At 50.0% G+C, this 20072-nt stretch overlaps 1 protein-coding gene and 1 long non-coding RNA gene across 10 annotated transcripts in view; both read right to left on the bottom strand.

Annotated features, from left to right (window-relative positions):
* NTRK3 (neurotrophic receptor tyrosine kinase 3) overlaps positions 1 to 20072 on the bottom strand; it is a 197421-nt gene that overhangs the window by 137495 nt on the left and 39854 nt on the right. For all 9 annotated transcript variants that reach the window (XM_013181903.3, XM_013181905.3, XM_048071959.2 and 6 more), the window contains exons 4-8: positions 14512 to 14580; positions 7955 to 8112; positions 6003 to 6145; positions 5263 to 5404; positions 2805 to 3101 (exon numbers count right to left, since the gene is read on the bottom strand). In XM_013181903.3, coding sequence (XP_013037357.1) covers positions 2805 to 3101; positions 5263 to 5404; positions 6003 to 6145; positions 7955 to 8112; positions 14512 to 14580 — 809 coding nt within the window. The remainder of the gene's footprint in view (positions 1 to 2804; positions 3102 to 5262; positions 5405 to 6002; positions 6146 to 7954; positions 8113 to 14511; positions 14581 to 20072) is intronic.
* LOC106036478 (uncharacterized) lies at positions 10159 to 14498 on the bottom strand. The gene is made up of 2 exons (XR_001207341.3): positions 13744 to 14498; positions 10159 to 13288 (listed from the first exon to the last, which is right to left on the bottom strand). It is a non-coding gene; the product is annotated as an uncharacterized lncRNA (long non-coding RNA).

The following is a 20072-nucleotide window of genomic DNA, read 5'->3' on the forward strand; positions in this document are numbered from 1 at the left end:
AGAAATATTTTATTTGGAGAATTCTTTTTTTTTTAATCTAACACAGACAGTCTAGTCATAAAACATTCGCTGACTCTACATTTTCTTCTTTCCATTTTTCTTTGCTGGACTAAAACTCAGCAGAAACCCACAATAATTTTTTTCCCACTCAAACCTCCCTATTTTTTGAAGCATAAAACATAACCAAGAGATTTCAGTCAACTTGACTTCTGTGAAAAGTTCCCAAAGAACTCAACAGTCGTCTAGGGAGAGGTAGGCAGACCAACCTCTGTGGATTAAATAGGGAGATGGCAGCCTATGGTAGAGATGCCAATGACAACATGCAATGAGATTTTTACTGGAAATGGCACCAGTTTGCCCTGGGAGCTACTGTCCTTGCTCCAAGAGCCACAACATGGCAGAGAGACAGGTTATGAAATAACAGATATCTCCAATCCAGCTTGTAATAGCACATTTCTCTCCCAGCCCAGGCAGCGCAATCTGGCTTTGTACCAACTAGAGGTCGCACACCAGGGGGTTCTAAAAAACACTGTCACGGGTTCTTTCTCCATGCTGATAAGCCTTCCAGATCCTGCTTTCATTAAGACTAATAATTCCATCCTGGATAGTTTTAGCAAAACTTTTGCATGTGTGAATAGCTATAGGCAATAACCTTCCCGAATGAATCACAATAGGGAACCTTCAATTTGAGGCATTTTCTGGAGGAATCTACCTTCAAACGGGGAAATAAGTGTCAGCTGCATTGAGTGTTAATGTCAGCTTTGGCAGTGGATGGAGCAACGAACTTCAAGCAAAGTAAATTACAGCCTGGATTGTGCTGACAGGGTCTACCAGGGCAAGGAACAGCCTGGGACTTTGGATCAAAAGAAATAAGAGAAATGGGTCATTTCTTGCTGGAAGACGGTTCAGAGGCTGAAAGCACTCCACACCAACAAATACATACAAGGTGTGGGTGAAGATGCGCCAAGGGCAATGTTTTACTTATATTTCACAAAAAACAGATTCTCCCGGAGCCTCTGACACAAGAGGTGCTTCAAACATTAGTATGCCCTCCACATCACAGCATGGCTCAGATCCGTTTCCAAAATCAGCTCTCCAGAACAGCAGATCTGTACCCTTTTCTGGAGGTCCAGCACCTACTTAGAGCTGTCCCCATTTCACAGACGGGGAAATGGAGTCACAAAGGTGGGACCTGGCAGAGCTGACACTGCAAACCTGTGCCTCACCTCACCCACCTACAGTTCATAAGCTGCTCTTCCTTCCCGACAGCAGGAAACATAAATAGGTTGGATAGCCATACGGGGCATCATCCTTGAGGCCTGAATATAAATTTTCCACTCCCATTCATATCAGCTCATTTGTTCAATTGTCAGATCTTCAAGGCAGAGATTTGGGTTTGCATTTATGATATTTGACCTGCGGGAAAATTCTGTGTACATATATGGTGTGATATAAATAATAAATGAGACTACCATTGGTATTTTTCTATATTTAGCAAACGTCCTATTTTGTTGGATTTTCTTGGGCTGCAGGGGCCAATTTAGAGCTGCCACTTTCTCATGGCATCATTCCTGAAGGCAGCAGCACGCAGGGATCTTAACCCCATGATGGCCAGCGTGATGCTGCAAAGCCAGAGAGCAGACAAAAACCTTCCACGTTCCTACAGAGCAGACAAGTCACCACAAGGTCTCTGCTGCACCCCCAGAGCTGGATCTTCATGTCCTCAAATGCTTTTTTGCCGTTAAGCTGTAAGTCACTCGGGAGCGCACTGGGGCATTCCAAACAATTGGTTGAGAAATCATAGCAAACTGATGCAAAGCAACTAATTGAGCTGTCGCCTTTTTTGTAGGCCTGTCAGCCTAGAATTGCTCGTGTCACATTTAGAAAGAAAACAATCCCGACACTGCTGCATCCAGCTACAATCATTTCTCAAATGCAAGCTAGAAGAAAAAAAAAAATCTGCATCACTTTAGAGGGGTTTCCTTTCTTTAGCTTATAACAACAACCACACAGAAGAATACTCTCTCTCCAAACATTATCTTCTTAGGGGTCCCCAGAGCTGATCCAAAATCCAAAATAATTAACCAATCCTACACCCTTCTCCCACTTAAATCCCTAAAGATCTTAAATATATATATTGCAGAATATGTTACAAAACACAAGCACCTAAACAAGTTAGTCTCTCCCCTCTCAGTGCAATTTGGACTGACTTCCACCAAAGCTCCAGATCAAATTCTTCTTCTTGATACAAGCAAAAAAAAAAAAAAGTGGGATTTCCTGCTATTAAACAGCACTGCGAGCTCAATTCCTACACCGATCCACATCAGGCCTCATTGACATGTGGCTGATGAGAACCAGGACTCCCAACATAACACCAGCTGGCAGGTTTCAGGTGAACCACGTACTCAGGGTCAAAATCTTGCAGAGCTGCTGAAAACTTGACAAAAGTAAATTTATCCGGTGCTTCTCCTGTTATATATGTCAGTTCTCATACTCCCAGCCATATACCGGATTAGATACCCGCACCTCTGAGCTTTCAATGGAGCCTGATTCTTCGCCAACTTTCTTAATTTTTGTATTGATCGCCACATTAAAAAGAGTCACGACACCAAAGCACACCTGAGTAGGAAAACAGTACTGGTCAGAAGAGGTCTCCACAGGTGACCTCTTCCAGAGAGAGGCCACCTTGGGTTGGGTTGCCTAGGCCTTCTCTAGGTGCCAGGATTACTGGTGGTACCATATTAAGATTGGTCCTATATTCAGATTGAAAAAAAAGATGTAAAGAGAAAAACTGAATATCCTACCTGGAAAAGGCTTTTCAAGGAAATGTCCCTTGATGGTTTGGTTGGCTGAACCCAGCTGGTTGGTGGCCACAATGGTGTAGTTGCCATTGTTGTAGTGAGTGGGCTTGTTGAAGAGCAGGCAACCCTCAGAGACTTCCCCTTGCTGGTAGAACTCCATGTGGATGATCTCCGTCTCCCGGAGGACCTGGCCGTTGTGCAGCCAGTGAAGGGTGGGAGCTGGATTCCCATGCACTGCGAACGCAATGCAGTGCTCCAGGTGCAGCACCGGCTCCTCCAGGGTTAGGATGCGAGGGGGATCTAGCAGAGAGAAACATGGCAGGCTCACAGCAACTCAATACCCACGTCAAGCCTCGTGCACAGGGGAAATTAAGATTATTGAAAGTGAAGACTCCAAAATCCCTTGTTCCTTTTATTGCTCCCATGGATGTCTGCAAAGAAGGAAGACTAAGTCATGAGAACCACTCAACGCTCCCCAGCAGGAGGATCTGAACCATAACCTTGGGCTTGCGAACGGGGTTACAAATTAAACACGGGGCTGGTCCCTTCACCAGCCAAGAAATAATGAAGCTCAGAGCTGCCTAGTCTACGTGCTATCTATGGCTGCGCTCTTTCCCCCTGGGGATCACAGGGAGGCAGCCTGTTCCCATGGAGGACACCACCACGTAGTGCCATCATGGTACATGTGTGTGAGGTGCCCATGGGGGATCTTCAGTCGCAATGAGCACTTTTGGATTTCATAAGCTGTGGAAGCAAGTATCCCCCAGTGGCTGCCGGTCCTTGAGGGTTTCGACTGCCTGAATATCCCAAAGGAGTTCCCACCCGTCAAGCACCCTCCAGGGGTGTTTTAATTAAAGCGAGGAGAGTAGGAGAGAGAGAGAAAAGCAGAGACACCACTTGCAACTTATTGCATATGCATCGTCTCCCCCCACCCCGGGCACCCCAACAGTTCAACTGCTGCTCTGCCACCACTTCTGAAACCCCAATTATGACATCTACAAACTAGGTCCCAAACCCCAAGACCAGCAAGGTATAGACCAGAAAAACAGAGTTTAGGGCAAAGACAAAGGACACAGAGATGTAGGTCTTCCCTAAAACTCTCATTTTCCTGAGAGCATCCAGCTGCAAAGACAACCCATAAGGAAAAGCAGAAATCCACCAACTTTGACCCCATTTTTTGGAAAAAGGCCATGCATTTTTCAAACACTGAATGTGGTAGAAGAGAACAAGGTGCAGACCTGGTGGGAGCAGAGCAAAATTCTGCCCCCAGCCACCCTCAACCACATAGCCATGTCCCAGCCATCTCATTCCATTTGCAAGCCTAGATCTGCATGTGGCTTATTCACATCTTCCTGGCAAGGATGATTCAAAACAGGCATCCACCTACACACAGAAACCCAGATCTTCTTTGGCGTGAAATTGCAGCCTGAGTGATGGGTCTGGGCAACGAGAGCAGGGGTAGCAGAAACTGTCAGCAGCTTAGAGGATTACATGGGTGAAAATAGGCACTGGCATCGTGCTGTTTAAGATGGGGAGGAAAAGCAGCTAAAACGCAGTGCAAAAAACACCCGCCTGCTGACCTCTGAGCTGATGTCAACTTTAAATACCTCCATCCTTCAGTCCATCAATACTTACTGGAAGGAAGATGAAAGAAGAAAAGCATCTGCTCTCCTCTTTCCAATCCCCTCTGACTGCCCTGTCTTTCCAGGACCCCGTGGCTGCTGCACTGAACATGGACCACATGGGTTCACCGAGACCCGCCAGAAGCACACGTGGTCTCCACTGCCTAGCAGGGCTGGGGGGTCTGGGGGGGCAGATTTCCAAACTACAGATTAAGGGCAAATGTTACAGACACAGCAACGTATAGTAAATCTCAGCTGCTCGAGAGCGCAAAGCTGTGTAAACTTCCTCTTAAGGTCAGGTTTGTGTTAAGTTATATTAGAAAGCACACAGAAGTTTCGCTACTTGCAGCTGAGAGTGAACGGTGGAAATCTGACACGTGTGTGTTTACACGGCGCGTGCTGTTTAACTTTGTAGGAGCAGATCTAGGAAGAAGCAATAGCATCCCTGAAATTAGAGGCAAAATTTACACTGGTTTTAGCAAGGGTGACATTTAACCTCTAACATAGCATCAGGGTGAGCAACCCCGTGTTTGTAAAGAGAGTTTTAGCCCCTCTTTATCTTTTCCTCAATCTGCTAGATCTGCCAAGAGACGAATGGTGAGACAACCACCACCAGCATGGCCCTGTGGATCCTGCCTGCATAGTGCTCTTTTCTGCAAGAAATTTTGCAGAGTACTGACCTTAAGAGAAATGTACAAGGACCCATCTCTGTGCTCTACTCCTAGTTCCCATCCAAAAAAAGTGTATCGCAAGTAAAAATTGGCCGTGCATTCACATAGTTCCCCGGGCAGCCCTCACTCTGGCCTCTGTGTCATCAAGGCCTCGCCACAGCTACTTACAGTAGACGGTGAGTAGCACGCTGGCATTGCTCATCCCCACCACGTTCTCAGCAATGCAGGTAAGCAGGAACCCGTTGTCCTCACTGGTGACATTCACCAAGGTCAGATTGATGGCGTGAACGTTGGTCCAGTTGAGGTTGGTCTACGCAGCACAGAGAAGCATAGGCAGAAATCAGCATCTGGTGGCTTCCCTCCTCCCTGCTCCTGCTCCCAGGAGGTGAGGGTTCCAGTTTCCACATAAAATGCAAGAAGGGCTTGAAAATTCAAGGACAAGTAGGACCTGGGGGAGGTGAGGCATTTCCTCACCCGATTAAGTTCACCGTTACGTATGAGGAGAACTACTGGGAGGTGGAGAGCCACAGTGCTGTAGCATTGATAAACACAGCTTGTCTCCAGAACAGCTTGCTTAGCTGACTGCTTCAGCTACAGCTATTGCAGACACCTCTGTAAACAGGTAGTTTCATTAGAGGAGACATGAGTTAAGATTCAATTAGGGAGCACTGAGATATGAAGCTATCTCATCTTCACTTTCTTGTCACATGGAGGGAAGGTTTTGCAATGCCCTTCAGACGCTTCCTAGGTTCTCATCTGGATAAGGTACAGCCCCCATTTTCCTTTGGATGGGGCCATTCCACATTTCCCATTGCACTCTCCGACATCTACCTGAGCCCTGCATGCATGCATGGACGTGGGGATCCCAAACCTGCAGCCGTGCCTCTGCCCAGCAGCAGGGCCCCTACCTGGTGCGTGTTGATGGAGTGGAGATCCGCCACCGTCCAGTCGACGTCGGGCAGCGGCGAGCCCGAGCCGTTGCAGGTGATGACGGCGTTCTCCCCTTCCCGCACCGTCAGGTTCACGTGGCTCACGCTGATCTCCGGGAGGTCTAGGAGGGCAGACACCGAGGTGCTTAGGTGCAGAGCAGCATTTGCTGCAGCCAGCCGCAGGATGCGTACACGTGGACCCAAATCCTGCCAGGCTGTTTGCCAAATCAGCCCCATCACCTTGCAATAAACAGCAGGAGGCAATAGCACAGCATTCTCCTACCAAGGGAAGGAGGCAGCACGGAGACAGGAAATAGTGGGGACTCTGGAGAAATGCCAGCTGAGCAGACCCTCCTATCAGACACTAATCCAAATGTTGTGCCCAGTTCTCATTGCCCTTCCCCTCACACAACCACCCTCCCTATCTCTTTTAGCTCCACCAAAGCTGATTTCAAGGGCAATCACCTGTGATGGCAAAGCTGCACGCACTGGGAGAGGATCCAAAGTGTCCCCACCTCTAGGGACATGGCACAGAGCACCCAACACTTCAGGCAAGGACAGCGTTCCTCTGATTTGTAATAATCAAGAGAAGATGACCAAGGATGCATCTTCATAATAACCACAGCTCTCCTAATAAAAGGTGCCCTTGTTCTTCCTTGGTGGTGTCAGAGAGATTCACTGATCTATGAGGGTTCTGATTTACACACTTTCTTTACTTGCTGCCCCAACAACCAAATATCCCTGCAACGTGAAATAAGACAGAGCTTGCTGCAAGAAGGGCAAACAGCCTTCTTGCAGGGATCAGTCTTTCTGGCTTCATTGAAAAGCCAAGCAAGTCAGAGAGTGTTGGAGAACAGTGGTCCCCTTCCATCGTGATGACCCAAAGACAGGACCCTCTGTGTTCCTCTGTGTCCCCTCAAGTCTAATACCACCACTGCTGGAATCACCTCTCCTCCCATCCCTGATCCCTAAGTTGTTTTTTCCCCTCCTCTCTAATCCTTACAGATTATTCTTCCCATTTGTGGAGGAAATTACAGTGCTTTCTCAAATCTTTTTAGTTCATCCCCATGCAGGCACACTTTGGCCAGTTTCCAGAGCTTAGTAAAGGGACATCTTGAACTTGGGGAAAAAATCAAAAATAAAAAGTCACGCAAATCCAAACGCATGCTGTTTGTCTACTACTACTGCAAGAAACAAACCCAAATTCCTAGAACAGAGATCGATAATCGAAGAAAGAAAACCTCTGGTTGTCCTCCTTTTTTTATCCTCTGAGTTTGACAGCTGCTAGTGTATAGACAGTTTAATTGTTCTGTTGAAGGTACGCGTCCTTCCCCTTACACTATGAGGAATGCTTTCCAGTAACAGCAACAGCAGAGTAAAAACTGATACCAGACAGGCAGCTGACGCGTGAACAAGGTGAGGGATAACTATCGAACATGCCTCATGTTGCTCCTGGGGCCACTGGACTCTGTTAATCAGCAGGAAGCAGAAAGAGACACATGGTCACTCCTGCCTCATCCCTACGGACACGGGCTTGCAATTGAAAAATTAAAGCAAGGAAAATGGATAAAGACATGTATTTCCTAGGAGAATTTTCTCTTATCAATATGCCATTTCTAGGATTTGTTAGACAGAGGAAGAGCAACAAGAAACATATAAGTTCTCACAACCACAGCATCGCACATTGTCAAGCAATGGCATTATAGTGAAGGAAATCCCCCAGATCCCCTGATACCTTCAGGCATTCAAACAGCAGCCCCGCGTTTACCCCAATACTCTATTTTTAATCCACAAACCACTGCGATCAGCTTCAATCATCTTGTTCTTGACCACGTGGCGAGATATTATGGCATCAGCTTCCCTAAGTAAAGGGGTCAACTGGAAAGGGCAGAACAGGACAGGGCTCCCTCCCGGCACGGGCTGCCCCTTACCGCACTGGGTGATGTTCATCTCCTGCAAAGGGATGACGGCTGTGTCCATGTTCATGCAGTAGAGCTCCTGGGACTGCAGGTTGGCCTCGCCCTTCTCCTGCCAGAGCTGGATCCAGCGGATGTCGCAGCTGCAGTTAAAGAGGTTCCTCTCTAGTCTCCTACAGGCAGAGAGAGAGAAACAACAGTGGGGTGGGGAAGGAGGACCAGGGAGATCTCCTGGCTCTGTGCTCCCCAGGGACAAAGGGCACCAGGGAGATGCAAAGGGCTCTTCTGAGCTGATGGAGAAACTCCTCCATGGGGTATTCTGGAGCACATGGTTCCCATCACCTCCTGCTCCAGAGAGGATGGAGGTTGTGCATCCATGTGCTCACGCACACACTCCTCCCTGAACAAGGTTTTACATCTTCCAGGTCAACACACATGCACTCAACATATTTCACTGCAAGGACTGCACAGCCACGACTCGGTCCCACAGTAACGCCACCCCGACACCCCAGGCATTCATCTCTCAGCAAAGGAGCAAGCAGCTTCACACCACCCTAAAATACTAATTCACATCCTAAAATCCTAAACTGGTGGGGGTCCAAGACCCTGCTGGGGAAAGCACACCTCCGGCTCCACCAGCACTCAGCAAAGCTGGCAGTTCTTCTCCTGAGTACTGTGTACAAACAGAGCCTCCCAGGGCTCCAGGACATGAGCTAATGTGCAGGATATCATGCATTTTAATCAAATCAAACAGCACTGCGCTGAGACCCTGCTGACCCGGCCGGGAGAAAAGGAAAAAAGCACTGCCTTTAATGTACTTCATTTAAAACACACTTATACGTTTTATATACAATGAATGTTTATTATTATCGATTTTCCAACCTATTAACCATTTCATTTACATTTTAAAGCCCTACAGCTCTCTGTGTAGATGCAAGGAGGATGGGCCCCAATATGGGGGAGAGCCTAGTGCTCAGCCAGGACAGAGCTACCAACCCAGCGGGCTGTCTCAGGAGAAAACCCGGACAAACAGAACTGCCCCTCGCATAACTGTGAAGCAGTAGAAAGCTGGGAGCAGAGAATTCAGCACTGAAAAGGTAAGCTCGGTCACCCCAGAAAAGAAGGGCTTCTCCAAAGGTCAATCCGTTGCTCCACGTAGCATTTGGATCCCCCCATCAGAGGAGGGGGGGCTGCTTTCCTGGTCCGTTCCACACGTTACTGCAAAATTCATGCTTCCTTTTACAAAATTAATTCCACTGACTAACGGGATTTGGAAACAGCCGTCCAAACACGCGCAGCTGCTGTCTGGTCTGTAACAGTACTGCAAAACCAGGAGGAGAAGGGAGCTCCTGTCAGCACCCAGGGTTGTTGAACTTGAGGCCTAATGGCGTCAGGTTGATCCTCCTCCTAGAATAAGATGTCATCTGGTTTTTATTTTTATTTTTTAGAACAAACAGAGTTAAACTTCACTTCATGCCTTTTTATTATTGCATTCCTTCCCAAAAACAAGCACCTAAGCCTTCTCAATACAGGTACAAGGCCTAGACAAGAGACTTGAAGGCCAAAGCACTATGTTTAACAGGCCAGAGCAGACTGGCACAGCAATTTGGTGGGATCCAGATGACGAGGCACTCTCTGCACACTACAATAGGTACAGTCAGTGCCTTGCACAGGCTTCAAAGCTTCATTGCAGCCCCAAATCCAGAGCCCACAGACCCAGTGTCAGCACTGCCAGCAGGGCTGGATGCTGGGCAGGAGCAGGGGATGTGGTCAACATTACAGGACTGCACATAAACAAGCAGGAGCTCAGCTGATGTTAGGTCAGGTGGCAGGAGATGTACCCAGGACCAGGCAGGGAACAGTGGGAGCTTAAAGGCACTGGGGAAGAGATTCTGCTCTGCTACAAATATCCTCACAAAACGAGGCTGCCGTGAGAGCCGCTGTCACAGCACTTAAGGGCAGCTCTGTAAGTAAGAGGAGGCAGCCTTCCCGGCCCATTGCTAATTCATGAAGGGCCATGAATAATACAGGAAGAGCGTGCTTCAGGGCAGAATTTACCCACGACCTGCCCCAGCACCAGTGATGTAACTCGCTCTAATCGACGCCCCCACAGGGGCTTTTGCACAAATTAACTCCCATCACTGGCTGGACATGCCAAGTGCCACCGGCTGCTGGCATGGCACCTCAGTGTGAATGCACCGTGGGTGTCTAGTTGTGCACACAGATGCGTGCACCAATTTTCTCTCACATGCTCGCAAAAGCACACTTGACATGTGGGAGATGCCTTTCCTCCTCGCTTGGAGCCTTCCCTGCCATGATGGCTGGCTCTCTAGAGAGGTCTATAGGGATTTCAGTGCTCAGTCTGCCCTGAACCTGCCCCCAGAAATGAACCCCCATCTTTCTTCTTGGACCTCATCAGTGTCCCAGCCTTGTAGCATGCATGGCTCATTAGGAGCTGCAGCCCCTTCCAGCCCTTTCTCCTGCAATTGCTGTAACATATTTGCTCTTTCCTGCTGCAGATTTAACAAAAGCTAAAAGCAAAGGCTGGTCAGAGGCTGGGCTAATGAGCACACGACAGAAGTGAATGAGGATATAGCTCTCCTCAAAGACCACATTGGCAGGCCTTGAACCACTCAGTCACCCCCAGCCAGCTTGGTCACCTCCGTTCCAGCATACGACAGAAATGAGTAAAAGCCTCCCCACTGCCCGTGACCCTCTGCTTGCGGAGATAAGCACACCTCCCCTTCCCTGCAAAGGGGAGAAGCACCTCAAGGAGCTTCCACCACGTGCTGTAAGGCACCACCACCACCCAAAGCTGAGGGACTTCGCACACGAAGCAGGTTTTTTTTAGCTCGGCAGCTAACAAAGACACACGCCCTGTCCCCTGTCTCATCAGCTAAAACAAAGCTGTCTGCAGCTAGAGCCTCTCGGAGGGCAGCGGAGATCGCTGCCACACTTGTGCTGTCTGTTTTGATTCACATAAAGCTGCTGCCGAGGTTTCGCATGCTCGCAATTAAAACGCTCTCCTACCTCGGGACTCAGCCTGCTTCCCCGAGCTGGAGAACCAAAGAGCACCCAGCGGGGAGAAAGCAAAATCTATTTTCATTTTCCATTTCTATTTATTTCCCAGAGCCAGTGCTTCTCGTGGGGGTGCATCCAGACTTGTTGTTTCCAAAGCTCTTCCAGAAAGGGAAGGGCTCAGATAGGGAACGACGCGTGGTGTCCGACAGCTGAATTAGCTAAGGCTCAGAGCATGTGAGTACTAACCGACCAGCTCCAGCTCTATTAGTGTGACTGCTGGTGGCAATAAGTTTTTAAGCTAGAGGCACATTAAACGTTAAGTCAGGCTCGTAACAGAGATGCTGCTGTGCCCCATCCCTACCAAAGCCTCTTGCTGTAGTGTTGCAAAAACCTTCTGCAGGGCTTGCCGGCGGGGACTGCTCGTGATAGAAATGGTCCGGGCAGAGCAGCGAGATGTTCAGGACTACGGGGTTTTAGACAACCAAGGAGGTAATTGGATCCAGAGTCTTAGGTCTTTCCGGGAAGGAATTTCTTGAAATGTCAGCCTTAAGCTCTCAGAGGACATGACAAAGGAAGCCAAGGACATGACAGAGGAAGCCAGCTGTGACTTGTGGATAAGAAAGGCTCTAAGCCCGATGTTTATGAGCTGTTGCAAGTGTCAGATGCTTCCCCACGCACACGGAGCTTCAGGCTTTGCAGAGCTGCGTACACACTGGCTTCAGCCCTGCCGGTCAAGGTCAGCCCATGCCGTGGGAATTGGGGCTGGAGTTACTGGAAACCATTCCAAGCCCCGCTTCTGGCCAGGAGGAGGAAGAGATAATATCCTTTGGAAGTGTGCCTCATTTTTGCCATCCTTTCTTCAGTGAGTCAGCAGGGGACAAGCTCAGCTCTGTTCAACAAGAAAAACTCTGCTTTAAAGTGTTATTTTTCCTAGCTCGAGATGCCTCGAAGGCAGCCTGGAGGCTGTTTTGAGCCCCAGATTCCCAGCCACCTGCCCCTCTCATGGCGTGGCACAATCTTCACACGGCATGAACTTCATGTTAGCCTTCTACTCTCACCTCCACGAGGGGCTTTGTCCGGTTCCATGTTCCCTGGCACACTCCATGTCACACAGCTGAGGCTCTTCTCCCAGCACCCTGCTGGAGACGATCCTCCCATCACTTCCCTTCCCACCCGCTCCGAGCTGCACATTGAGGTTTGGCCTCTGCTGAAGTCCTGGGCCATGTGTTCCACCTCCCTCCCAAATTCTGGAAGCCTCCTTGGAGCTCAGCATGCCAAAAAGCTGTCTTCTACTCACCCATCCCTCTGCATTTCTAAAAAACTAAAATACAATAAAATACGATATTTCTACTTTCGCACATCCTTTACCAATTTCTCTCCAGCTTGGGGATCCATTTATCCTCATTAGCAGCTGTAGCGCTCAGGACCACATCCACTCCACGAGAGAAAACAATTCTTTACCTTAATTCCCAGCATCTTTACGTGAATGATTATTCAGAGCACATAGCTCAAGCTACACCTCCATGAGGTCTTCTCTGCAAAGCTCAGCAGTTTCCTGGCCCTGGGAAGGATGCTGCAAGCACATCTCCATGCCACGTTAACACCAGCTGAAACTTTCCTCTTCTTTCCTGCTCGAGGAACCAGCATCACCACGTTATCCTGGTTGTGCCCATGCCACCTGTGCTCATGTGGAAGGAAGGCCCCTGTGGACACGGAGCCCAGGGGGAAGACGTGACGGGAACTAGCAGTGACAAAGCATTTCTTCAGAACACCACCGACCCGACCAGGCTGTGGCTCCCGCTCAGCAGCGGCAGGCTCTCAGCCCGTACCTCTAAGCTGATCACTTGATCCCGTGCCAGGGGGTGGCGTGCCAAGAAGCCTGTCAGAGCACGATGGCAGGAGACGTCCAGACGAGTTGGGCGCTGCCAAGCCTCTTCAAAGGAAATGCTGACACCACGCTTCGTGACAGAGCTGCTGTCCCACTCCTCTCCTCTTCCTATCAGCCGGTCCCGTGACCTCCCACGTTCCTACCCACGTTACTACTTTCATCAATCAGGGCTTGTTATCGCTGAGAAAACTGCTCCGAGCACAGCTCCGATGGGAGCCAAATTGTTCGTTTAGTTTCCGTTTGCCAGGCTGCAGAGCCCTGGCCCCAAGTGACTCTGCTGACACACAGTGAAGCCACCAAATTCCTTGCCAGCATCAATGGTGTGGCTCAACATGGAGGCATCCTTCATCTGGTGGGGACAAGTACACTTTGCTGCCCAAACAGCACCATCTCAATTCCCCTTGGGCTGGTATTGGTCTTTTGAGCCTGACTTGGAAGACCTGGGGTGTGCCCAAAGAAAGAAGATAGATCCAAGTGAAACAAAACCACAAAAACAAGCTATGTTGGAAGCATCCCCATCAATCCACAGGATCACCGCTACCCCAAGCCCTGCCGGTGCCTCTCGCCCAGGACCACAGCCCCGTTTGCTCCTCCACAGTTCCTGGGTAGGAACCATCAATCTGAGTTTTGCCAGACAGAGCAACGACAAGAAGTAAAGGTCTAAGCATACAAATGACTCATGCTATTACACTTGAAACCTGAGCCAGGTTTAAAGAAATATTTGGGGTTGTAATCAGCGAGAGGACAAATCCCAGATTCAGCATTTTAAGTTTGCAAGCCAGACTCCCCATCAGAAGGGCGTTTCTCTATTTCTAATATCGCTATTAGTATTTTTCATTTAACAATTTGACAGAAATAAAATACACTGCAGTAACACCGGTGATAACACACTTACTCCCACTTGAAAGACTGTCTTTATTCCTTCATAAGTCACTTCTGGCTTACAGCTCTATTGATCATCAGCGAGGATGAATGGAGCTTCCCAGGATCCTCTGGGAGAAATCCTACATATATATATATATATATATATATATATATATAGTCCCACCAAACAACTATTTCTAAAATTCAACAAAACAGGTCATCAGGGCAACGCTCCATTGATTTCACGTCCACTTTTTCCTCGAGCACAGCACTGAACGCTCCATCAATAATTCAGCAGGCTGAAGGGCTCTGCTGCCCCAGGGGAGACCCCATCTCATCACCCACACGGGAGCGGGGAGGCACCTCAACTGCTAGAGACCGAGGGAGTCATCCACCTAAAAAGCAGGGTTGTCTTCTAAAGAACGGCTGGCAGCTAAAGAAATACAGCTGGTGTTACCCTCCAATAGACAAGGACCAAGTCTTTGGGAAGATACACTCAAAATCTGGTCCAGTGAGTATTTCTAGAGTATTTCTAACCTTTTCCCAGGGTCAGCCAGCCATTTACCACCCCCGGAACAACTTGTTCATCATCCTGATGTTAATTAGCCAGCCCCTACGAAGTTAAAAGAGAAGCAGTTCTGCTCCGGTGCTCCCGTAGCCAGGGAATCCTCCCAGGGAAGGTGCTGCCCACTGGACTTCTAGGTAATTATTCATGGGCTTCAAAACAGCTCTATATAAAGATCCTTCCTCCTCTCAGCCTCCCTCTTCTCCCAGGGGGTACCTCCGGGATGGGACTTACAGTTCGAAGAGCCGCAGCGTCTGGAAGAGTTGCCATGACAGGGTGGTGAGCCGGTTACCAGAAAGGTCTCTGAAAATTAACAGGAAAAAAGAAGTCACCGTAAATAATTCCCCCTGCACGTGACCCTACTGCCACCACAGAGCCTGTCATCCTCTGCATGGCTGTCAAACAGTTTAGGACCTAACTCTAGGTTTCCTAATGAGAGATTTTAATGAGGATGAACCTGAAGGGAAGTTCTCTTCTTATTATTTTTTTTACCCCCAAAGGGAAAAATGGTTTGTATCCTGCTGGAGTGTTAAAATAATAATGAAAACAAAAAGATTTGTCTGATTCTTGCCCACGAATCTGAAGCTCAACCAACCATACGCAGAAAGAACAAGCCTAATTTTGTAAGTCGAACAAAAAGTTAAGTACAAACATCGTGTTAAAAATATTAACGACCGGGTTGAAGTGACAGAACTACGATTACCCAAGGCATCATCACACAATACTTAGTGGCTGTGCATTAGAAGCATCCCGTTATGGCTGTTTGCACCCAGGGGCATCACCGCCACGGCAGCTGACAGCTCCCTGTCCCTTCCTCCATCTGCCCAAACTTGCCAAAACATAAATCTCATCAAAAACTTAAAAACATAAACCTCATCTACCCGGGAGAGCTTCGCAACCTGGTGGATATCGCCTCTTCGGCTGGAAGCCAGAGAGGTTAAAAGAGCGCAAAAGGAACCTGAGAAGTACTAAAAGCAAAAGAGAAGAGGTGTTTTTTGGGGCAGGCTAAGCAGGGAGGAGGCAGCTGCATGAAGAGGAGAGCCTCGGGTTGCCAGCAGGGTGAGAAGGAGATAACGAAATCGGGCAGCCTTTGGGGGAGCAGGAGGAGGGTGGCCGCATGTGCTGGCAAAATCCCAAATCCTCCCATGTCTGTGCGAGCATCCGGAGCTCCAGGAAACACAGGAGGGGGCACCTTGCATCCTCCTTCACCGAGCGCAACCCCGTCCCCGTCAGCTCCCTTCCCATCACGTCCCATCCGCCACCACGTGCCCCTGCAAAACCCAGCTCCCAAATTCCAAATTTAGGAGCTGCTGCAGCTCTCACACCAAAGGCTCTTCATGAGCCTGGCAGACACCAGCCCAAGCACCCCGATGGCACGGTGCTGCATCATTAAATCCTGGCTCTGCCTCGCATCAGACTACCCTGCTGTGTAAAGCCCCGCAAACCACAGGTTCCTTACTTCACACGACTGAGATCCCACCATTCCTAAGGCTTTAGACAAATTGCTTCCAGCCGCCAACAAAGTTTAGGAAGGCAGCAAAAAATAGCAAGTGATGTTAAGCAGAAGAAAAATTAAAAAAAAAAAATCACAGAACTCCCTCCTTTATCCACCCCGGAGCACTCGGCACCTGGGAAGTTTGCAAAGACAGATGAAAAGTAGGAGGGGAAGGAGCAGCTCGCTTCTAGAGAAAAGTGAGACAGTAAACTCCCTCCCCCTACACAGGGAGAAGAAAGAAGCGTAAAGGGGATGCAGGAGAGACAGCAAGATGTGGGAGAGAGGCAGAGATGCAGAGGAGGGAGTGAGTCTTGCTAGAATGTCCTTTCTCAAAGGTCATGTTTTGCTACATTAGGCAGAAATGTCAAGAGAAAATTGGATTCTGAAAGAGAAGAGAAAAAACAACAGGCTTTCCACGCAAATAAGGGAATCAAAAATAGCATGATCATGTTATTACAATTTAGGGCACAGAGAGATGGAGAAAGGAAGCGCCCTCACTAATGCAGGCAGCTTTGCCAGGCAGATGCGCTCCGCTTTTCTCCTCCGCTCTCTGCAAACCCGCTCCTAGCGCCCACCTGCCCCAAAAAGCCACGACCCACAGCGAGGGTTAGGGGCAGCGGAGGAGCATCTTCATGCAGACGTCTGCCCCTACCCTAGCAGGGTTGGCACCGCTTGATCTGACCATGGGACAGGTCGGGAAGGACGCACCAGCAGCTCTGTGTCAGGGCAGGCAGGACACGGGCAGGGAGGAGCGCGTTTGTCACCCAGACACCTTAAAATGTCAACAAGGCCCTCGTAAAATGGCCCCTGGTATTAGCGTGGGGAGAGAAACACATCGTTTAGGTTGCAAAGGCAAACACTGGAAAGGTCAGGAATGCCAGGACCGGGTGTGCAGGTGCAAAGGGTCCGTCCACTGGCTGCACAGACATGGAGCTGCTGCAGAAAAACCTCCCCGCCCAGCCCCGATCTCTCCCCAGAATAGATCCATACCCTGCGCCGGATGGGGCAGGTTTCCTGGGGAAAATAGCGTGTGATTATGTAATTAGAGACGGTATCACAGTACATGCACACAAGGAGATTAAATTACAGCTCCACGGGTGAACGAAGCCCTGGCATTTTGTAACTCCTCTTCGGCGCTCGCAAGGTTCTCACCGCGCTCTAACCTCAGCCGTGCGCACCGAGCTTCCCAGCGTTTGTAGGGCATAGGAGAGGAGGATTAGGGGAAGAGCAAGACCTTCCCCAGCCAGGACTAGCCCTCTCCCACCTCCAGTTGCTCACTCTGCTTGGAAGGCCAAAAGTCCATTATCGCTTCCATGTCCCCAACGTTTCCAGTGACCTGAGACCGCCTTCCACTCATCACTCTCCAGCCACCCCCCAAACACTCCTCAGCCCCAAACTCCTCACCCATGCCCAAATTTCTTACGATCTTCCCAGCCTCTGCATCCTCCCAGCCCAGTGTCCCAATAAGAGCTGATGCCCATATCTCCCCCAGCTGCTCCCAAAAATGCTTTGCCAAACTTCTCCCTCCAAGTGGATCAAAATCTGTTCTGCCTATGTGAGACCCTGGAGAAATAAAGCTGGGTGCCACAAGGCTGGAAAGTGTGGGTGTCACACGAAACTCAGGCAACTTACCTGGGAACACTACAGGAGTCTCCAAGCAATACCAGAGGGATTTCTTTTTCTTGCTTTTTAATTCAATTGAATTTTGGCACACACATATGGGGAGAGCAAAATTGAGTCTTTCCTGCAAAGCCTGCTCCTTAACGAGCAGTATTCCCCCCTCCACAGGAGGGTGCAGGTGCTGGGACAGAAGCATCACCAGTGTTTTCTGGCTTGAGCCAAACAGCCCATTTCCCCCATCTACCACCTGAACAGCTTTTATTTGAAACTACAAAGAAACCATTAAAAAAAAAAAAAAGCCTTCAACCAGGAGCAGACACCCAACACAGAAAACTTCAGCCTGAGCAATTAAAATTTGGCAGTTGCAGGGAAGTGGAAGCAGTCGTGGAGCAGAGCGTGCCAGACAACCTTTCTAACAGGCTGTGCATCAGCTCCACCTGTAATAAAACCTGGCACGTCACGAGCCGAGGAGACACAGGAGGAGAGGAGCAAAACGCCTTCCCCGCATATTTCACGGCGGCAAGCACGAGCGTGCCTCGGGACGGAGCTGCCATCAGCACTCCCATAAGGCTGTCAAGCCGCTGCTTTGCCGTGGGACGTGTTCTCCATCACTCACAAGACACCACTTCCCCCAGGGCAGCCTGTAGAAAGAGCTGCCAGGGGGCTTTTTGCCTCCCGAGGAGGTCTCCAAGCTGCAGGGAGGGACACGAAAGAGGGACCTGGACCCATGCAGCCCTGGAGCGAGGGGACTTGCCTGAATGAGGAGGCAGCGTGTTCTTCTTTTCCCTCAATTACCCAGCTGCCAAAAGAGTTCCCACTATTAAAGCCATTTTTATTCAGCTAAATTAAGCCGGATGCCTCATTAATGACACCAACAAGCAAGAGCCCCTGTAATTAAACTGTAAGCTATATTATATGGTTCAGCCCGACGCGGTGGCAGAAACGCTGCTGGGGAGGGACTCTCCTCGCCTGTCCCTCCTCCACTCGCCCTTATTTCCAACCTGACACATTTTCTCCTGCATGGGACAAGTCTTCCACGTATTTTAATAACACGGTGCTGCTCTGGAAGTCCTGATTGTGGGATTCACTGCGCGGAGCAGCTGGGGTTGGAGGAACTCAAGCAACAGCCTGGCACAAATTCGAGGTGAAAAGTACCCCCTCAGCTGCCCTCCCCAGCACGGGATGTGCCAGTGGCACCACGCCGACTCCTTTGGTCCCTCCAGTGCCCTGGGCGCCCTGCCCGGCACAGGGGGTGCTTCCCATCATCTCACAGCTCGCTGGGGATTTGGCTCAGTACAGGCGGCTGCAGGAGAGGACGAGGATGGCAGCTGGAGGTATAGGGGTAGCTACATCCAGGCTTCATCTCTGCAGCAAGCAAGGCACTGAAATTTTGGGTTTGAAACAGCAAAATGCTGGAGAGTCACTCTGGGGCTTACCCATCTCTGGCAGATGACTCCAGTGACCTCTAAAAGCAGCACCACGTGCCCCAGCTCCTGCCCTCCCCGTCACCCTCCCTCCCTTCCCTGTGTAGTAAGCAGCTTTGTTCGTTAGGGGAAAAAACGAACTGTCCTTTCTTAATGAATGTGCTAAAATTACCCCAGCCAGTCCCAGAAGCTGTGGAAGTAGGGGCCTCACCACAAGTCAGGCTCTGCAGACATTGGGCTCGATTGAGATCTCCGACAGCTCAGCACCAAGCCCCAGCAGGATATGCCTGAGGCAGAGCCTACAAAAGTGCCAGGCAATGCCAAGCACACCCAGAAAGCAGGGTTAGGCAGGGCAGGAACTGCCCAGGCTCCAGACACAGCAGAGTAAAAAAGCTTCCAAGGTTCAATCTTCCCTTGGGAGCTCAGACACCGCAACTCCCTCCTTGCTCACGTCCGTGGCACTGTGCCACGCTCCACGAGGCCCCTGAACTCGCACGGTGCATCCCATCACATTATCTCATTCACCCCAAATTACTTCTTGCTCTAAGGCTAGAGCCAGAATTTGCAACAGTCTCCCAAACTCAAAGCCTCCTGCGTCAGAGGAGAGCAGAAGACCCTCATCGGGGAGGCAAGGAGAAACCCTGCCACCCCGAGCGCGCGTCCCTCCCCGCCTCCTGCTTACAAGACCATGATTTGCAAATCCCGAACATCACTGAAACAGGATCGAAGGAGGTGGAGAGGGACCGCTCCTCCACATTGTTCTTTAAACAATAGCATTAAAAAGCAGAAGTAGCAGAGCAGGGCGAGGGCGTGCGGCACCACGTCTCCGCCCCAGCTCCGTGGCACATCTGCCTCGCCTCCCACTGCCAGCGTGGCCAGCCCTCTCCTGCTGCTGCCTCCAACCCGGCCCAAGCACTTTAAAGGCCATCCCTGACCCTGTGATGCCTCCACACCCTCCAAGTCATCTCATCAGAGGCATGTCCCAGCTGCATTAAGCTTTGTTTGGAGGCACCGTCCCTCGGAGCTCGTTGTTGCGCACGGTTTTGGTTCAGCGCGCGGTGCAGATGGCAGCAGCCACCAGATGTGGGTAATAACATCCCCCGTGCTCTGAGGCGGATCAGATGCGGGGATCCGGCCCGCCCGACTACATTTGTTGTGTGCTGTTTACACTTGCTCTTCTCTGCAGACATCTGGGCTCTCCCAGGACTCGAGGAAAGGTTAAAAGCTAGGTCAGCCCTGCAGTCGCTTTCCCTCTG

The sequence above is a fragment of the Anser cygnoides genome, chromosome 11, assembly GCF_040182565.1.
Source record: "Anser cygnoides isolate HZ-2024a breed goose chromosome 11, Taihu_goose_T2T_genome, whole genome shotgun sequence".
Taxonomy (NCBI): Eukaryota; Metazoa; Chordata; class Aves; order Anseriformes; family Anatidae; genus Anser; species Anser cygnoides.